Here is a 16,132-nt window from a genome sequence, read left to right on the forward strand (position 1 = left end):
AAATCCTTTAAAAAAGGTTATTTTACGAAAGAGGCTTTAATTTTTTAATTACCCCTCTTAATAAAAGTAAAATTAAAAACCCCAGTCTCCTACAGGATATCTTACCTCTATGGGATCAATCCTTAGCTCCATGTCCACTTCCTGTTCTCGAATCTTACCCAAGGTCTCCATTATCATTCGAACGTCATCGAGGTCACGTATCGGCCTGTCCAACTTACGATCCATCTCGTTGATTACCGCATAAACGTAGTCCATTTCCTTCTTGTATTTCTTCTTCATCGCCTGCCCGATTTTGTGGTTGCAGGCTGAAAATAGAAACGATGTAAAGTGTTTAAGCGCCCAATTCCAATCCTGTCCGAGTCCGAGTCCGGATCCGAGGTCCGAGTCCATATTAACGAAGCTCAATGCTATCGATGTCATTAATCAAAGCAAGGCCAAGGGCTAATTTGTTTTCACCCGGCCACATCCTGCGGCGTCTCTGGCAGGCTCCAGGACTGCCCCGAGGACACCAGGCCGCCAAGCTCTTTAGCTCCCCGGCCAATCAATTGTGTGTGCGGGGGAATTTATTTTTGGGGCTGCCTGGTGTCTGTGCTCTGTGCTAATTCGGTTAGGCAAATTAGATTACCTAATTGGAGTCCAATCAATTTGAATAGCCCTTCATTCGTTCGAACAAAAGAATTCGCGAGGGTGTTAATATTTATGGCTGATTAGCGTACAGGACGGGCAGCCGCCTGTTTGCTGAATAAATAGATTTGACCATAACTATGGTTTATTCAAGAGCTTAGTGTTGGTGTTTTGAAAGTGTATTTTATGACTTTACCTCTTTAAAAGTTAGTATTTTGGATTTTCAAAATTATAAGAAGCATTTTCAGATTTTTGTGACGAAGAAACCATAAAGAAAATATAATTATAATATTAATAATAAAGGCAAAGCATAAATTTGTTTAAAGAATTCAAATATTTAAGGTTTTATATTATGTAGTTTTCATCGCTGTTGAAAGAAATATGTAAGTATTCGAATTCTGCCGAATATGTTCTTCTTGCAACCGAAATTCCGATACTGAGTATCATTAGGATTTTCTTTCTGTGTAGTTTTTGGCATTTAAAATTTAAAAAATAGATACATATGTAGTTGAAATGTTAAGCCTACCTCACGGGAAGAACTTACACTTGATCTCAATGGCCAAACCATACTTGAGCCTTTCATTGTACACCGCCACGCATTGGCCGAAGACCTCCATGTCGGGCTCCACGAGAAGGTTGGCGTCCAGGTCGGAGAGGCAGCGCAGGGTGGTCTCGAACTCCTGGAGGCCGAATTCCATCAACTGGCGGGTAGTGCGGTCGTTCTTCCAGAGGAAGTGGTACGGCTTCCAGCGCTTAATGTACGTCTGGATCTCGGGCTTGACGTTCTTGGTGCAGCTGGAGAGCTGGTTGACCGCTTTGGCTACCTCCTTGTTGTCCATAATGGCCGAGTAGAAGCTCTTGAGCATGTGGGGCATCTGGGGCCGCTCCTCGGAGGCCAGGCAGTAGATCTTGCGCCGCCGGCTCTTGTTGCCGCCTCCACCGCCTACGCCTCCGCCACCGCCGCCGCCGCCAGCGCCCTCGGTGTTGTTGTGGTTGCGTCCGACGCGCGGCTGCGACACCGTCATCGAAACTTGCTGCGGTTGGTAAGACAAGATTTTGGAGAACATTGCGAAGCTATTCAGTGGCCCTGTACGCACCGGCGGATCTTTGCCGCTGCTCCACTGCGCCACGCCCTTCGCAATGCCCGTGATATTCTTGCCCGCCGTCACCAATATGTCCTGCAGCTCGTCCAGATTCGGCTTGATGACCACTTGCGGTATCTGCAGCTGCGCGTGCAGCGCGAAGATTGGCTTCTTGGACACCGTCTCGTTCTCGTCGGCGATGAACCGACGGCGGAGTGTGTCCAGAGCGGCCCGGATCACCTTGATGAGCACGTCGATCACCTTGCGGCTGTAGTAGCGCCGCATCTCCACCACTGCGTTGCAGACCATGTCCTGAAAAAATTATAAATTTTTCAATAATTTTGATCGCAAAAAAAATGTAATTATAATTGTGTACTCAAGGTGGTAAAAGCTTTGAATTTTGATTTAATAAAGATAAAATAGTCATTAATAATTTATTTAATATTTATAAGTTAATCTCCAAATACCAAGGCCATATTAAGGATCATTCTTTGACATTAAAATGACTAAATGATTAAATTAGAAACAAGATTGGACAGTAATTGAATTTGTTTATGCCACAAGTCATTTCCTGTGTCATGTCTTTGAGTTTTTCAATTAATTTTCGTTCTCCTTACCTGCATGCCCTTGGGTAGACTTTCTGTAGTGGACAGCAGGGAGAGCGGATTCTCGAAACATGACCACAAGATGCTCCAGTCCTGTTGCTGTCCACTACCGCCAGTTGCAGCCGGAGCAGCAGCTCCTCCGCCGCCGTCATCCGGTTTATTTCCGCCCGAACCACCCTCTCCCTTTGGAGTGGCAGCTACTCATTGGGGGCACTAGATTAGTTTTTCTCTGACTTGGATAAGGACTAACATTACCATCAAACAGAGTAATTACATCATCGCCAGCTAGCTCTTTGAAGGCAGCGGTTGCTTTGTCCACCAAACTAAGGACCTCCTCCACAGCCTCAGAAACCATTTGACTTTTTCGGTTTAGATCTATGGCTGCTTTTCTGAAATAGTGAAAGTATTAAATCAAATTACTAGGTCAAAGTACTGGGTTTTTTGTAATTAATGCTCAAAGCGAAATAAATTAAATTTGATAAGCCCCATAAATAAAGCCAAATAGGTACTAGACTCAAGCACAGACTTTTAAAAGTTTTCCCTTCCCACAAACAAAGCAAAGTCGCATCCGCAGCATTTAGGAAGCTGAGAGTATAATGAATTTTGTTAGCACATGTCACAGCCAGGCTCACCGGCAGGCCTCCTCACTCCGCTCCAGAAACTCGTCAACTGTCCAGATTTCATCGTCTGCCCAAAAAACAAATGTGAAAAGTTTCCACCAGCACACATAAAAATTAGACGAGATGTGAATAAATTTCAAGAGAGTCGAGCAGTCAACCCACCTGCTGGTAGAATTTGTAGGGAGACGTCTTGCATCCACATCAGGACATGGAGGATGCGATTGGAGTAAATGTCATGTACACGAGCAACCAGTACTTCAAAGTTTTCGATGGCCTGCTTGCAGCGTTCGTAGAACTCGGTCCAGTTTTGGTTAGTCCACTGGGAAAAATAAGTTAATGGTTAAGGAGGGCAAAAAGACAAAGGACCCTTATTTCGACTCACATTAATGGTGTGAAGTCCTGGCTTCAGCATCGCTGTAAGACGAACCAACTGCGGAAGGAATAAAGGACGAACCTCCAGCTTCACAGCTCGGACCGTGGACAGGAACATTTTGATCAAACACTAAATAACGGAAGTAATAATGGATATCAAAGATCAAGAGAAAACTAAATTATAGTCTAACATTTAGGGAATCCTGGATGGTGATGAAATATTGCTGGCGACTCATTAGCGTGGCCGCCACAATGGGCAACTCAATGTCCAGCTTGGCCAGCATTTTGGCCTCCCGGATGAGCAGCGGGATGGTGGGATGCAGGTTGACGAACAACTTATCCCCCTGAAGACTCAGCAGTGGTTGCAGAAGGCAGGCATCGGCCACGCTGACGTCCTGGTCCAGCCATATGGAGACGATCTCATCCTCGTACTCCTGGAGGACGCCCAGAACATTGTGGTAGCGCACATCCAGATCCCTGGCCATGGGCAGATTACTCAGCACTGGATGATCCATCACGGCATCCATGAGCTCCGTGATGTGCAGGCTCAAGGCCCGACACCAATGGACTCGGCCGGCGATTGGCGGAAAGTTCCTCGCCAAGGGTGGATCGTCACGCTGCTTGCGGAAGGTCTTCAGGATGCGATCCACCTCCTTCTCCACATAGCGCAGAATCCGTGTGTACTTCTCATCCATCTGGGTCAGAGGAATCTTCTCGCTGACCTTCTCGAAGCGCACCAGGAACCGGATGCACTGCGGCGTCTCCCACACGGTGTCAAAGTCCTTTTCAATCAAAGTGGCAATCGTGTCCTTGAGTGAGTTGGTTTTGTGAATAAACCTCTCAAAGTCGTCATTGAAATCGGAGTTGCGATGATCCAGATAGTCGTACTTTCTTGAGGTGACCTCCTTTTTGGCCTCCTCGAAGTGATTGGAGGCATCCTCCAGAGCTTCGCCCAATAGGAGTCCTTCCAGCCTTCTTTCAAACAAATGGTTGTAATCGTCAATTAAATTGAACATACTTATGATTTTGGCAAGGCGTTCGCAAAATGTATCGAATTTACCTAAAACATTTATTATTTTTTTGATTTAATTATTTTAAATTAATGTATTAAAACTTACCAAAAACAAAGTTTTCAGAAAAGCCAAAAGGAGTCTGGTTTGGAAGGAAGGGCTGCTCTCTAACCGTGTAATAGGTTTCGTGGTAGATGTGATTTAATTTGATGCAGTTGCTCAACTTTGTGCGAATTAAGTTTCGATCCTGGGACCAAATAGTTTCCTTGCAGCGACAGGTGATGTAGGATTTGCAGGTTTCTATCATTTGGTTGGTTATCTATAAAAAAAATAAAATATGAAAATTAAAACTAATATTTTATTTTATTAGGTATAGTTCATTGACACTCATCGACCCAACAAGTAAGAAGTATTTTAATCTCCAGCAGGGTAAGAAAACAATTCCGCAAAGCAAATATAACAAGTTTACAGTTCAAATCCTAAAGCTTTTCCTTAAGCCGGACCACGTGCATTTTAGCCCTGAACTATTGAACCCTCAAGGTCAGTATACCCTGATGGCAGAAACACCTAGTTGGGCGGACGACAGTGAAAGTGTCTACCCCCAAAGTCAATACAGCAAACTGGAAATGGAAAATTGGTTTTGCGGACATGAAATAAAATAAAACTAAACCACCAAAACCATATTATTGCTTTAAATTGTATAGCATATGGTAGAATACTTGTTTAATTAATCAGAAATCCCATTTTGTTTAAGATTTTATTCCTATTTTTTACTCACCTTGACCATAAGGGCGGATGTCCTTTCCGATGTGTTATAGAACTGAGAGACACTGTATATAAGCCGCACTGTTTGCAACAGGCTGAGAATGGACTCCTTCATGCTAACAGGATCGTCCAGGTACAGGGAATGGCAGCACGTCTCCATGGCTTGGATAAACTTTGAGTTATCTCGTGCCTCGTTATAGCAGAAGGTTATCTTCCGGTCGGTCTCCTTCCACTGCTTGATGATACGAGAGCCGGCCAGGAAGAGGCAATGCAGGGTGAACTGCACTTCTTTGTCTTGCAAGTGAGCCAGGAGCTGGGAGAACTGGGCACCGCGCTTCTTCCAATACTCCAGTTCGTCCTGTGGGCCACTATGGTCGTTCTCCTTGCGCAGCTGCTCACTTTCGCCCAAAATCTTTAGTATGCCTTTTGTCCAGTTGTTAACCCGCTCCTCGAGTTGGGTGCAAAAGTCCTGGTTCTTGGACATGTCCTTGACTTCATCCACTTCGTCAATCTTCTCGAACATGTCGCATCCGTCAGCGAAGACGTTGTCGTGATCGCACACCTGCTCACAAACTCGCAGGGCACTACAAAAGGACCTCAATCCCGGCAAGAGCTGACCTTTGATGAGACCGCAGCTCACGTCCTCCTCGTCGCACTCCAGACTGGGAAAGGCCAGGGCCTGCATGAACACAAACTCCACAATTCGCTCGATAGAGGTCACCAGGCCAATGTTCTTTGCGTCAATCACGCCGCAGTACCTACCAGAAATAGAATCGACTGAAAAGGACTCTCATTTTTAGAGAAGCAATTTTTTCTTACAAATCCTTTTGGAAGCCCTCCTCCGGGAGCTGTTTGGATGTGTTTACTCGGAAAATGTAAATACACACGCCGGTGAAGGCACAAGTCCAGCCATCGGTCAGAAATAGTTTCTTGTGCTTGGGTGGAGGCATGCCACTAGGTGAGGCACCACCTGAATAAGGAAAATGGATTACAAGGTTAAGGATTTTTAAGGTAAGACTTATTTATTGAAATTTCTACGTGCCCTGCGGTGTCTTTGAGCTGCTGGATGCCATGCCAGTTCGAGAGGGCCCCGGCTTGTTTGGATCTGGAACCGGAGTAGGTTCCGGCTCATCCACCTCCTGGTAGAACCACAGCAGCTTGTTCTTCATATTGGGCAGAAACAGCTGGTTGATCTCGTCCAGCTAAAAATTCATTTCAAAAGGAAGTGAAAAAAGGTGTCGCAAAGCCAATATTACCATGTCCCCTTCGAATATGTAGTCCATGAGCTGATGCCTGGGCAGCTGGGTGGCATCGATCAAGAGCTGGAAGGTGAACTCCAGCCGGGGATCCATCTCCCCACGGCGGGCCTTGCGTTCGCATTCTTCCCGCCGGCGCTGCGCTTCGTCAGGGTCCATGGCGAAGATTTACGTAATATTTCCCAGATTTCCAAGTCCCACATGCGTTGGACCGTTTGGATTTCCAGAAAATAATTCAACGATCAGAATTTTGCAGTGCGATGTGGTAATTGATTTTGTTTTTTTTTTTTTATTACAAAAAAAAATCATTTTATTTGAGTTTTGAAAAATTTGCAGATTTTGGTTTTGTCAAAATTCAAAAATAGGAGAGACCAAAAGTTCATTAGTTTCAAAAATTTTCAAAGATTTCAATGAAAAGGTAAAAAACTATAGCAACATACTTGCTACAGGACTACATTCAAAAACTACCACAACAATACTTGTGTAGCATTTAAAAAAGAGTCAAAAAACATTTTTCCAAAAATCAAAGGTGCCATTTTCAAATGCTGTACAATGGAGGTTTTATTAAAAAGTGATTTTTGTAATATTTTACTAGATATTAGTCTTCAAAATTGCGTTTAGGTGGTAGGGAGTAGGAATTCAGCTAAAACGAAATCAAAGGAAGTGTATTAGATTAAGATTACAGGATTAGGTCTCAACTCAGCAATTTACACACGCAGTACGAGTGGCAAGGATTGCGATTACGTAATCGTTGAAAGGGCTCTAGGAGTCTAGGGCTTTGTTACTTGGGAATTCTAAGGCAACATTCGACATTGGTTATTTTGCAAAAGACTCGATACAGGTAAGGATACGGATAAGGATAAGTGCGTTCAGTCGAGATTCGGCACCTGCAGGATGTCTCCCTGGTCCTCTTCCTCCTCCTCCTCCTCACTGCTGGCGCCCCCTTCGGCACGCATCGCCAGAACATGCTCGACGAGCTTTTTCTTTTGCACGAACATCTTGCCAAAAAACTCTATTCAAAAAACAAATTCACCAAAAAAACTGGCGCACACAAGAGTGCAACTTAATCAAAAATTCTTTGAGATTTACTAGGTTTCTGTATGATTCTCCTTCTTGCGCAACTAATTCTCTTTAGGAAGTCCGATAATAATTGAACAAACAAATCAAATACGCGCCAAGTTGCCAAGGAAACAGCTCAGGGCTGCTAATAAGTAATCGAATTCGATTTCTCTATAAAATCTAGACTAATATCGATTTAAAAGATCACAAAAAAATGTTTAATATTTAATTTATTTTATTTTAAAGGCTTTTGTAAACAATAAACCATTAATAGTTTCTTTACAAATATAAAAGGAAATTATTTCTATTAACTGTATTAAAAAAAAGTAAAAAAATGTTTTCGTTTTTTTAAAAATGTAACTACATATATTTTATTCATCATATTCGGTTATCGGTAAAAAAACGTATTGATTCAAATCAATTAAAATCAATTTTATTTCTAAGCTAGCGTTTTCCAGTTGTGATAAGAACAAATATGTATGTTAGAACCAATACCACATAATATATATAGAGCTGGAGAACAGTATAAGAAACTATACATATTATTAAATCTTTAATGATTTTTATTTAATATTCAAATAAAGGATAAACTAAGGATAAACTAAGAAGAAAGTTTTTAAAAGATATCAAGGTTATTCCGATTTATACAAGTTATATCAAATTCATTCAAGACCCTAGTTCATTCAAGTTTTATTTCCCCTATTATTATTACCAAAGACTACAAACTTTTGAGTTTTGTCGAGGTGGACAATTGTAGGCTTTGGCAAAATCGTTGTTGTTGGCAATGGCGCCCAGGACCCGAAACTTATCGGTTGTGTGGATATCAGTTAGGGTGTTCCAGTATAATTCTTCTTGGAAATCAGTGCAAAAGAACTGAGCAAGTCCAAGGAAGAAAAGTTGCTCCGGGGAAAGGTCAAGGCCCGGTAACGTTTCATCCTTATCCTGATCGTGATCATCCATCTTCTGTGTCCTGTGTCGAATGTAAGCGGAATATGCCTCACGGATTCCCCCATTATCGGCAATATTTTCGTCCATGGTTTTCTTACCATCAATTCTTTGGTTCACCAAAGGAATTTCATATTTACTATACTGATCCACAAAGCACTCCGCTTTTTTCTCAAACTTTTCTTGAGACAGCGCAGACCACCAGGATCGCTGTTTCCCGTTTCCATCGAATAAGGATCCAAATGTATCGAATCCATGGGTAAGTTCATGGCCCAAAACAAAGCCGAGTGTTCCATACTTCAAAGCGTCTGGCCAAAAAGGATGATATACCGGAGAGTCCAACATTCCGGCCAACATATTGATAGAGTTGTCCAGGATTGTGTAGGCAGCAATTGGCTTCATCCCAACCAGGAGAATTTGAGGCTTGGTGTCATTGCTTAGCTCTTTAAAGTGGCGACTACTGAACCGTTCGTTACTGGCATGGAGGCGTTGTACATTGATGTTAGTAACTGCGTAACTACTCTCGTCAATTTCCAAGCTCCCGATCTGCCGCATTATCCTATCCGTTAGGGCCTCGTCCTTGACATAGCCAATATTGGCCTGAATGGCTGACTCTTTGAGTAGAGCCTCCTTTCGAGTCTCGGTGTCTAGCCATTCGGCTTCTTCCAAAGTCAGGCGCAGACTTTTTCGAATCTCCTGCACAATTTTCGATACTTTGGAGCGTTTCTCTTCGCTAAAGAACTCCTGAAAAAAAAATGTATTTATTATTTATTTAATATTATTAAAATAGTGTGTTTACCCACTTTCATATACATTTTGTCCAATAAGTACCCCATACTACTTGATGTTTTCAATGCACAGTAATCGCGTTGATGTTTGGGGTCCTTCAGTTTTGCATCCAAGGTATAGAGGAGCTTCATGGCCAGGTAGTTGGCCACGGCTTCCGCATGCTTGACACAGATCTCATCCAGCTTCACGTAGTATAAATGGCAAAAGTGTTTCTGGGTCACATTTGCACCTTTCCAGGCGATGTCGTAGTAGCTATTCCACTGGGTAAACGGAGGTATACCTAGGATGTGGCTCATCATATCGCAATTAAGTTCATCCTTGTGGAACTCATCGACCACTGTCAGAACATCCGTCCAGAAGGCAAATACCCCGGAAATTGTCTTAGTTATATTTTCTTCTGAAAGCTGGTAGGCTCGCAGATAGCCACGCATTCGATCCTCGTTGAGCTGTTTAGACCTTGAGGTATTACTCTCTAAATTCTCCGTGTAGACCGTAAAATCGAAGCCCAACTTCGGCAGTTTAAACTCTGGCTCAAAGGGATATTTTAGACTGAGTTCATCGTTGATGAGTCCACTAGCTCCGTAGTTGGTCAAGTGAGCGCTCATATTGAACCAACTGAAGGTCGAGGCATTCCACTTTTCTCCATCGACGGCGGGAAATCCTCCAATCGAGCGGATGAGATCCAGATATGCGGGATCGGCTGCCGGAAATGGATACAGCTCGGCCGCCAGACAGGCAATATGGAGTTTTTGTGCCACGTGAAGTTCCGTTGAAACATTTAGAGTCGCTGCCAGTTGATTTAAGCCCAGCAACTGTTCCGTAGCATTGTTCAAGGCGTAGATAAGAGCGGAAAGGCTGCCCATTTTTCCTGCGTAATACCGATTTGGTTTCACATTTGGCCAGTTTCCACAGGCGTACTCGTAAAAATCATCACAAGGTGGTACAGAGAAGTTCATAAACGACTTCATCAGTTCTCCGTGGGATTTCAGATAGGCCTCCTTAGCTCCATTGTCGGATTTAAGCTCTACTTCTGGCAAGCTCTTTGCATCTGCTTCGTTTAAAATAGTTACAATTAATATGCTGAGAAGCAAAACTACACCGATTTCCATCTTAAATTTTATTTAAATACTAATCAACCCGACTAACCGAGTCAGAGTGCTAATAAAAACTGATAGACAACTGATAGACCCATTTCAAATTTATAAACTTGAAGTTTATATAGGATGTAAGAAAGATCATCTAGGTCTAATGCACACTGATAAGCGGTTTACAAATTAAAGAGATAATAATCTTTATTGCTTTTTGCTGGAATATAATAATATTGAGAAACCCTATGGTAGAAATATAGTATTTTACCCAAAACATCATTTTAACGCATGTATGTATAAAATTTTAAAGTAAATTTTAAAGATTAGAAATACTGATTTTTCATTTTAAATTGTGGTGATAAAGTAATTTTATTTGGATTGTAAAATATTTTTAAAAATTTAAGGATAGTTTAAGCATATTTTATAATTCTTGAGTCAATTTAAAATTTAAATATTGAACAATTTATTCAAATATTCAAAATCAAACATAAAAGACAAATATGAATTTTCAAATTTTAAATCTGCCTAAATTTTGGAGTATTACAACACTACCAAATGGTTATCGATATTCCTTAGTGTGGCCAAATTTCGAATTACACTGAAATGGGGGAAATATCGATAGGTTTTGAAAAGACACTTATCAACACCGTACTAAGAGACATATTTGACGCGTGCTCTTGACCATCCAGAAAATCAAGTAAAAACCCCGATCCGGATTAGGAAAACGGAATATATTTCTTGGTAATAGTTCAGGGAAAGGTAAATATTGTGGGAGACTTTAAGTTGTAACTGTTATTAGCGTAAATATTTTGGAAAGTCGTGGGAAATAACTTGCGCAAAGGGGGGTGACCAAAACCAAAATGGCGCCGCGTGGATGCGAAAAATAGGGTAGCAGACACCGCAAACAGAAAATACGAATCGCCGGCTAGACAAATAAAAAAATAAGTGGGGGCCATTTAGACATTTTACGTTTGACAAATGTCATTGTCAAAGTACTATTTCGCTTTTTAGGAAACGAGACAACCAGTGAGTGAGAAATGGCTAACGCTGATATGCAGTACAACTACGGCCAGCAGGACAATGGCAACGACTACGACGACAGCAACCAGCAGCAGGACAACGACGACGACGACCAGTGCGACTTCGGTGGCAATATGCAGAACTCAAACTCGAAGATCGAGAACGTGGGCGAGAGCCCCAAGTTCATTCGATTGCGCGGCTTGCCCTGGTCGGCCACTCACAAGGAGATCCTTGACTTTCTCGAAAACGTAAATGTGACCAACGGCTCGCAGGGCATTCACCTGGTCACAAGTCGCGTGGATGGCAAGAACACTGGCGAGGCCTATGTCGAAGTGTCCACCCAGGAAGACGTCGAGGAGGCGCGCAAGTTAAACAAAGCCAGTATGGGCCACCGCTATATTGAGGGTAAGTGTTACCCTTTGCGGGGAGTTAACTGTACCAAAAAAAAACTACTAATATACCTTAAAACATATGTAATTAAATAAGAGTGTATAAGATTCGGCAATGTCTTTAACATGCATTTAACGGTTAGAAACGTGCAAAAAATATAATATAATTATTGTAATTCCATTTCATTTGCACAGTTTTCACTGCCACTCCTAAGGAGGCAAAGGAAGCCATGCGGAAGATCAGCGGACATGGCAATGCTTTCGTCGTTAAGCTTCGTGGCTTGCCATATGCTGTAACCGAGCAACAAATCGAGGAGTTCTTCTCTGGTGAGTGTCCAGGGTCTGTCCCATTCCCATATATCAGAATCAGTAGCTGCAAGGAGAGACAGTGGTTGACCGCATGCAATGAATTTTGCACTCCGTTGATAGCTGGCTTAAGGGACCACCTTACTGCTACACTATTCATTACAACACATTCAATTCCTAACCGTTTCTCCAGCATCAATTAGCAAACCTTGGGAATATATGTTTCCCCCATTTCACTCCCCCCCAAGTATAAAAATCTCGTCCTGGGATGCTGGATGCTATTCACCCGTATATTCCCGAGGACTATTGCTAAATATGGATGCATTCATGTCCGCTTGTCCGTTAAATCATTTCATTAATCAAACACAGCAGTGTCACTGCTACCACAATTCACAAAGAACATTTCTGCGAGTCTACCGGAACTGGGTTCTATGGAACATTGCGGTCGGGCATCTCGATTGCCCCACACTTTCACCTCGATTGAAAGACGTGTGGCGGCTGTTATGCAATTTTTAACTTTAGAAACTGGTGCTGGTTCGGAGAGTCTGCAAAAGTTCTGCGATGCGATGCAGGAACAAAACATTAACAACCAAATATCAACCTCTGTATTTCTGTTTATCTTTCTAAGCTTAACCTTGCCATTTGCCTATATATATTTGTATCTGAATTCTATATATTTGTATAAATCTTTGTTGGTTATCGTCATGGGCAGGGTTGGAAATCAAAACGGATCGGGAGGGCATACTTTTTGTTATGGACAGAAGGGGTCGTGCAACTGGGGAAGCTTTCGTTCAGTTTGAAAGCCAGGATGACACTGAGCAAGCCTTGGGCCGAAATCGGGAAAAAATTGGGCACAGGTGGGTTTCAATTACATCATATCTACTACAAACCAAAACTAGCTGAAATTAAAACATTTGCGTGGTAAATGTGGTAAATGTAATCTTGTTGAAAAATACAAGGGCAAATACCAACACCAATATTTCATGGTTAATTCATAAAATAAATAAGTTTACTATCACAATTAATTTCTCTTTCAGTCACAGACAATTAGCCACAATTTCCCATAGCTACGGGTCTGGTGGGGCTCTTAATCCTCGTCAAAGCACCAAAGTGTGCCTGTTTTAACATAATTAATAAAATCATTTATTGTGCTTATCGCATAGTGAACTCTTATTTCCGATTAAATGATTTATCTTTTGTATCATTTGCATTTTCATTGTTTAAACTTTTCAATTGGATAAAAAATTTTGAACGAAAGTAAAACGCCACCGACCCTAGCATCCTTGGATTAAATACATATTCTAAAAATCATGTCGTTTTCCTTTAATTTATTTAGGTATATTGAGATATTCCGCAGCTCTATTGCTGAAATGAAGCGTGCTACCGGCGGCGGCGGTGGGGCTGGTGGACGCCCCGGGCCGTATGATATACGCGATCGTGGCGCCAATCGTGGAGGCAACGACTTTGGCGGAGGCCGCAATGGTGAGCTTACTAATTTGTCTACTCCAAAATACTCCTCTAAACCGATCATCCGCAGATTGGGGAAACAATGGAAACTTTGGTGTTGGCGCCAACAACATGTTAGGCTTCAACAATCTCCCCAGTTTGATGAACTCTGGAAACTTTGGAAATAACCCTGGAAATACCGGAAACTTCGGAAACAACTCGGGGCCCAGTAATTTTGGCAACTTTGGAAACGGCGGCGGCGGTGGCGGCAACAACTCCAACTTTGGAGGAAACGGCGGCGGCAACAATGGCAACTTTGGAAACTTCGGCAACAACGGTGGCGGAGGAAACTTTGGCAACAACAATGGCGGCGGAGGCTTTAACAGTGGAAATAACTTTGGATCTCCCGGGGGCGGAAACAACTTTGGCAACAATGGCGGCTCCAATTTCGGAGGCAACAATGGCGGCTTCAATAATGGCGGAAACAACTTCGGCTCTGGATCGGGAGGCGGCAATTTCGGTCCCATTGGAGGCGGGCGTAACAACAACAGCGGAAACTTTGGCAACTCTGGGTTCGGAAACTTTGGAGGCAACAACGGAAACGGAAATTCGAACTTCGGAGGCAACAATGGCGGAAACGGAGGCTTCAATAATGGCTCCAATTTCGGAGGTGGTAACTCTATGGGAGGAGGAAACTTCGGTCCCATTGGCGGAGGCCGCAATAATGATATCGAACATTATACAATCCATATGCGTGGTCTGCCGTACACCTCATTCGAAAATGATGTTTTCAAGGTGCGTACAACTTATAATTTATACTGTAACTTGATAATATTTCTTGTAATATTTGCAGTTCTTCGAGCCCATTAGACCCTCTAATGTGCGCATCAATTACAACAAAAAGGGCCTGCACAGCGGAACTGCTGATGCCTACTTTGACACCTACGAAGACTCCCAAATGGCCATGAAGCGCCACCGCGAACAGATGGGATCACGTTACATCGAGCTGTTCTACGACGGAAAGACCCGAGGAGGTGCCAATGGTGGAAACAACGGTGGAGGCGGCGGTGGCGGCGGCTTGGGTAACAATGGCGGAGGCAACGGTGGTGGTGGTGGCGGCGGCGGCGGCAACTTTTCGCGTCGCATCTAAATCGGTCCATGGACCAATTACATTGACATTAATGTAAGCCCAAGTATTTAATAAAACTATGAACAAGCCGCCACTTATGCCGCTAAGGCAACTTTTCAACCACGTAACAATTGATCAGATATTTGACATAGAGAATTAGTGGATTGTACCACGCAGCTAACTGGGAGCTAATATATTTACGAAATAAAATACAACAAAAAAAAGAGGACACGATTTTACTTAAGTATTTCAAAAAACTTTCAACTTTATTTTATAAGTTTCCAATTGTACTTTTAGGCTTCTTGAATAAATTCTCTTTTTACACAACAGTCATGGTCGGTTTGCGATGGTAATGATAACAATGATCTAATGTGTAAGTATCAGAAGAATAGCGCTTTTATAAGTTTGCGCAGCTGCTCCGATATTGCTCTGGTACTACACGGCTATCAACAAACAATTTAAATACGGATATAATAGATGCATTGCAGAAGCACATGAATTGAATTTAGCGTAACAATGGAACAGTTTTTTCCCTCGACGAGTCTTGTAATCATGAGAACCCTCTGCCATTACTTCATCAAATTATTGGAAAAATATTTTTATTCTGGTTCTATTGCATTAATTAACAGACCTATATCTTATTTTTTATGTGGTATCTGGTTGAGATAATATCATTTGAGAACCATAAACTTGGCCTCACATTTCCTTAAGACAAGGCTGACAGGTCGCAGTACCTTCGCAGCGATAGATAGCGAACTGTCAATAAATTTTCGTTTCTATTTTGATCCAATGATCATTTTCCATAATTGTACCAATAAACCGTATGCTGAAAATAGATAACGCATTACGTGGTATCGCGTTTTTTGCCTGCGGCGGGTTACGAGATGTCCCAGAGTAGAGGAAGCGTATTTAAATATACTTATACTTGATGGGGTTTTAGTTGTTCCGTCTTTTCGGAAAGACGGCGGCTCGGCTTCAAAGTTACTTCAGGTCTATGACAGGGGCGGTGACAAAGCTTTCCTTTTTCGATAAATATTTACCTAATTAGGGGCTTCAAATATATTAAAGATACAAAAATGATATCGCGCTAATCACTTGAATCAATGTGATAGACCTTGATGCGCGTGTCGGGAAGTAATTAAGTCAACAGTCCTTTAAAAATGTGTTTATATATAATATTTTGTTATAAATTCATTCATTTTTTTAAAACAATAAATCAAAATTTATTAACCCCTTAGGCCATTCCGATTTGCGAAAAAACTTTTGCAATTTCTATTGACTTATGGCGTTGTAATAAATTTCTAGCGTTTATACGTGGCTGTTTTTTTTTAGCCAAGTCTGTATTTTCATACATTCCCGCCATATCTTCCACCTTCTTATAGACGTGCTAATGAATCAAACATGTTCTCTGATTTGTTTATTGCGAGTCAGATTTTAATTTTACGCAACAAGCGTATCTGCCGGCTTTAAAATTTTATTTAAAAGCAATGAGTTTCGAGTTTTGATGGTTTTTTTTTTGGGGAAATACCAACCACTTTGGCTTTCTTATACATAAATGCAAAAAATCCCCTTGTTTGGAGATTTTTCTTCGAAAACGTATATACATTTTTTTGGCCTAAATAATGTC

The 16,132-nt window shown here is 42.0% G+C and overlaps 3 protein-coding genes across 5 annotated transcripts in view; 1 reads left to right on the forward strand and 2 right to left on the reverse strand.

Annotated features, from left to right (window-relative positions):
• Positions 1 to 7,386, reverse strand: part of Dhc1 (Dynein heavy chain 1) — a 28,282-nt gene extending 20,896 nt beyond the window's left edge. For both annotated transcript variants that reach the window (XM_070281045.1, XM_070281046.1), the window contains exons 1-14: positions 7,222 to 7,386; positions 6,335 to 6,472; positions 6,121 to 6,280; positions 5,898 to 6,048; positions 5,092 to 5,836; positions 4,422 to 4,632; positions 3,495 to 4,363; positions 3,314 to 3,433; positions 3,094 to 3,250; positions 2,944 to 2,998; positions 2,567 to 2,700; positions 2,324 to 2,508; positions 1,169 to 2,018; positions 106 to 305 (exon numbers count right to left, since the gene is read on the reverse strand). In XM_070281045.1, coding sequence (XP_070137146.1) covers positions 106 to 305; positions 1,169 to 2,018; positions 2,324 to 2,508; positions 2,567 to 2,700; positions 2,944 to 2,998; positions 3,094 to 3,250; positions 3,314 to 3,433; positions 3,495 to 4,363; positions 4,422 to 4,632; positions 5,092 to 5,836; positions 5,898 to 6,048; positions 6,121 to 6,280; positions 6,335 to 6,472; positions 7,222 to 7,332 — 4,086 coding nt within the window. In that variant the 5' untranslated portion in view covers positions 7,333 to 7,386. The remainder of the gene's footprint in view (positions 1 to 105; positions 306 to 1,168; positions 2,019 to 2,323; positions 2,509 to 2,566; positions 2,701 to 2,943; positions 2,999 to 3,093; positions 3,251 to 3,313; positions 3,434 to 3,494; positions 4,364 to 4,421; positions 4,633 to 5,091; positions 5,837 to 5,897; positions 6,049 to 6,120; positions 6,281 to 6,334; positions 6,473 to 7,221) is intronic.
• Positions 7,387 to 7,736: 350 nt separating this feature from the next.
• Positions 7,737 to 10,290, reverse strand: Nepl12 (Neprilysin-like 12). Its single transcript, XM_017233153.3, has 2 exons — positions 9,142 to 10,290; positions 7,737 to 9,082 (listed from the first exon to the last, which is right to left on the reverse strand). The coding sequence occupies exons 1-2, from the start codon at positions 10,234 to 10,236 to the stop codon at positions 8,102 to 8,104; spliced, it is 2,076 nt and encodes a 691-aa protein (XP_017088642.2). The 5' UTR covers positions 10,237 to 10,290; the 3' UTR covers positions 7,737 to 8,101.
• A 526-nt stretch (positions 10,291 to 10,816) lies between these two features.
• On the forward strand, positions 10,817 to 14,834 carry glo (heterogeneous nuclear ribonucleoprotein glorund). 2 transcript variants are annotated; one of them, XM_017233157.3, is made up of 7 exons: positions 10,817 to 10,956; positions 11,227 to 11,640; positions 11,820 to 11,951; positions 12,643 to 12,787; positions 13,267 to 13,412; positions 13,468 to 14,171; positions 14,230 to 14,834. In XM_017233157.3, exons 2-7 carry the CDS (start codon positions 11,253 to 11,255, stop codon positions 14,524 to 14,526), a joined length of 1,812 nt encoding a protein of 603 aa, XP_017088646.2. In that variant the 5' UTR covers positions 10,817 to 10,956; positions 11,227 to 11,252; the 3' UTR covers positions 14,527 to 14,834. The 2 variants fall into 2 exon arrangements, with proteins under 2 accessions (XP_017088646.2, XP_017088645.2); XM_017233156.3 differs by having other exon boundaries at positions 10,820 to 10,974.
• Positions 14,835 to 16,132: the final 1,298 nt, after the last annotated feature.

This window comes from Drosophila bipectinata, chromosome 3R, assembly GCF_030179905.1.
Source record: "Drosophila bipectinata strain 14024-0381.07 chromosome 3R, DbipHiC1v2, whole genome shotgun sequence".
NCBI lineage: Eukaryota > Metazoa > Arthropoda > Insecta > Diptera > Drosophilidae > Drosophila > Drosophila bipectinata.

Excerpts from the sequence above, each read along its gene's own strand:
- Nepl12 (XM_017233153.3), bottom strand. The coding sequence starts at position 10,236 with ATGGAAATCGGTGTAGTTTTGCTTCTCAGCATATTAATTGTAACTATT. Across the intron at positions 9,083-9,141 it reads TGGACAAAATGTATATGAAA|GAGTTCTTTAGCGAAGAGAA; the intron begins GTGGGTAAACAC and ends TTTTTTTTTCAG.
- glo (XM_017233157.3), top strand. The coding sequence starts at position 11,253 with ATGGCTAACGCTGATATGCAGTACAACTACGGCCAGCAGGACAATGGC. Across the intron at positions 13,413-13,467 it reads CTTTGGCGGAGGCCGCAATG|ATTGGGGAAACAATGGAAAC; the intron begins GTGAGCTTACTA and ends GATCATCCGCAG. Across the intron at positions 14,172-14,229 it reads TCGAAAATGATGTTTTCAAG|TTCTTCGAGCCCATTAGACC; the intron begins GTGCGTACAACT and ends TAATATTTGCAG.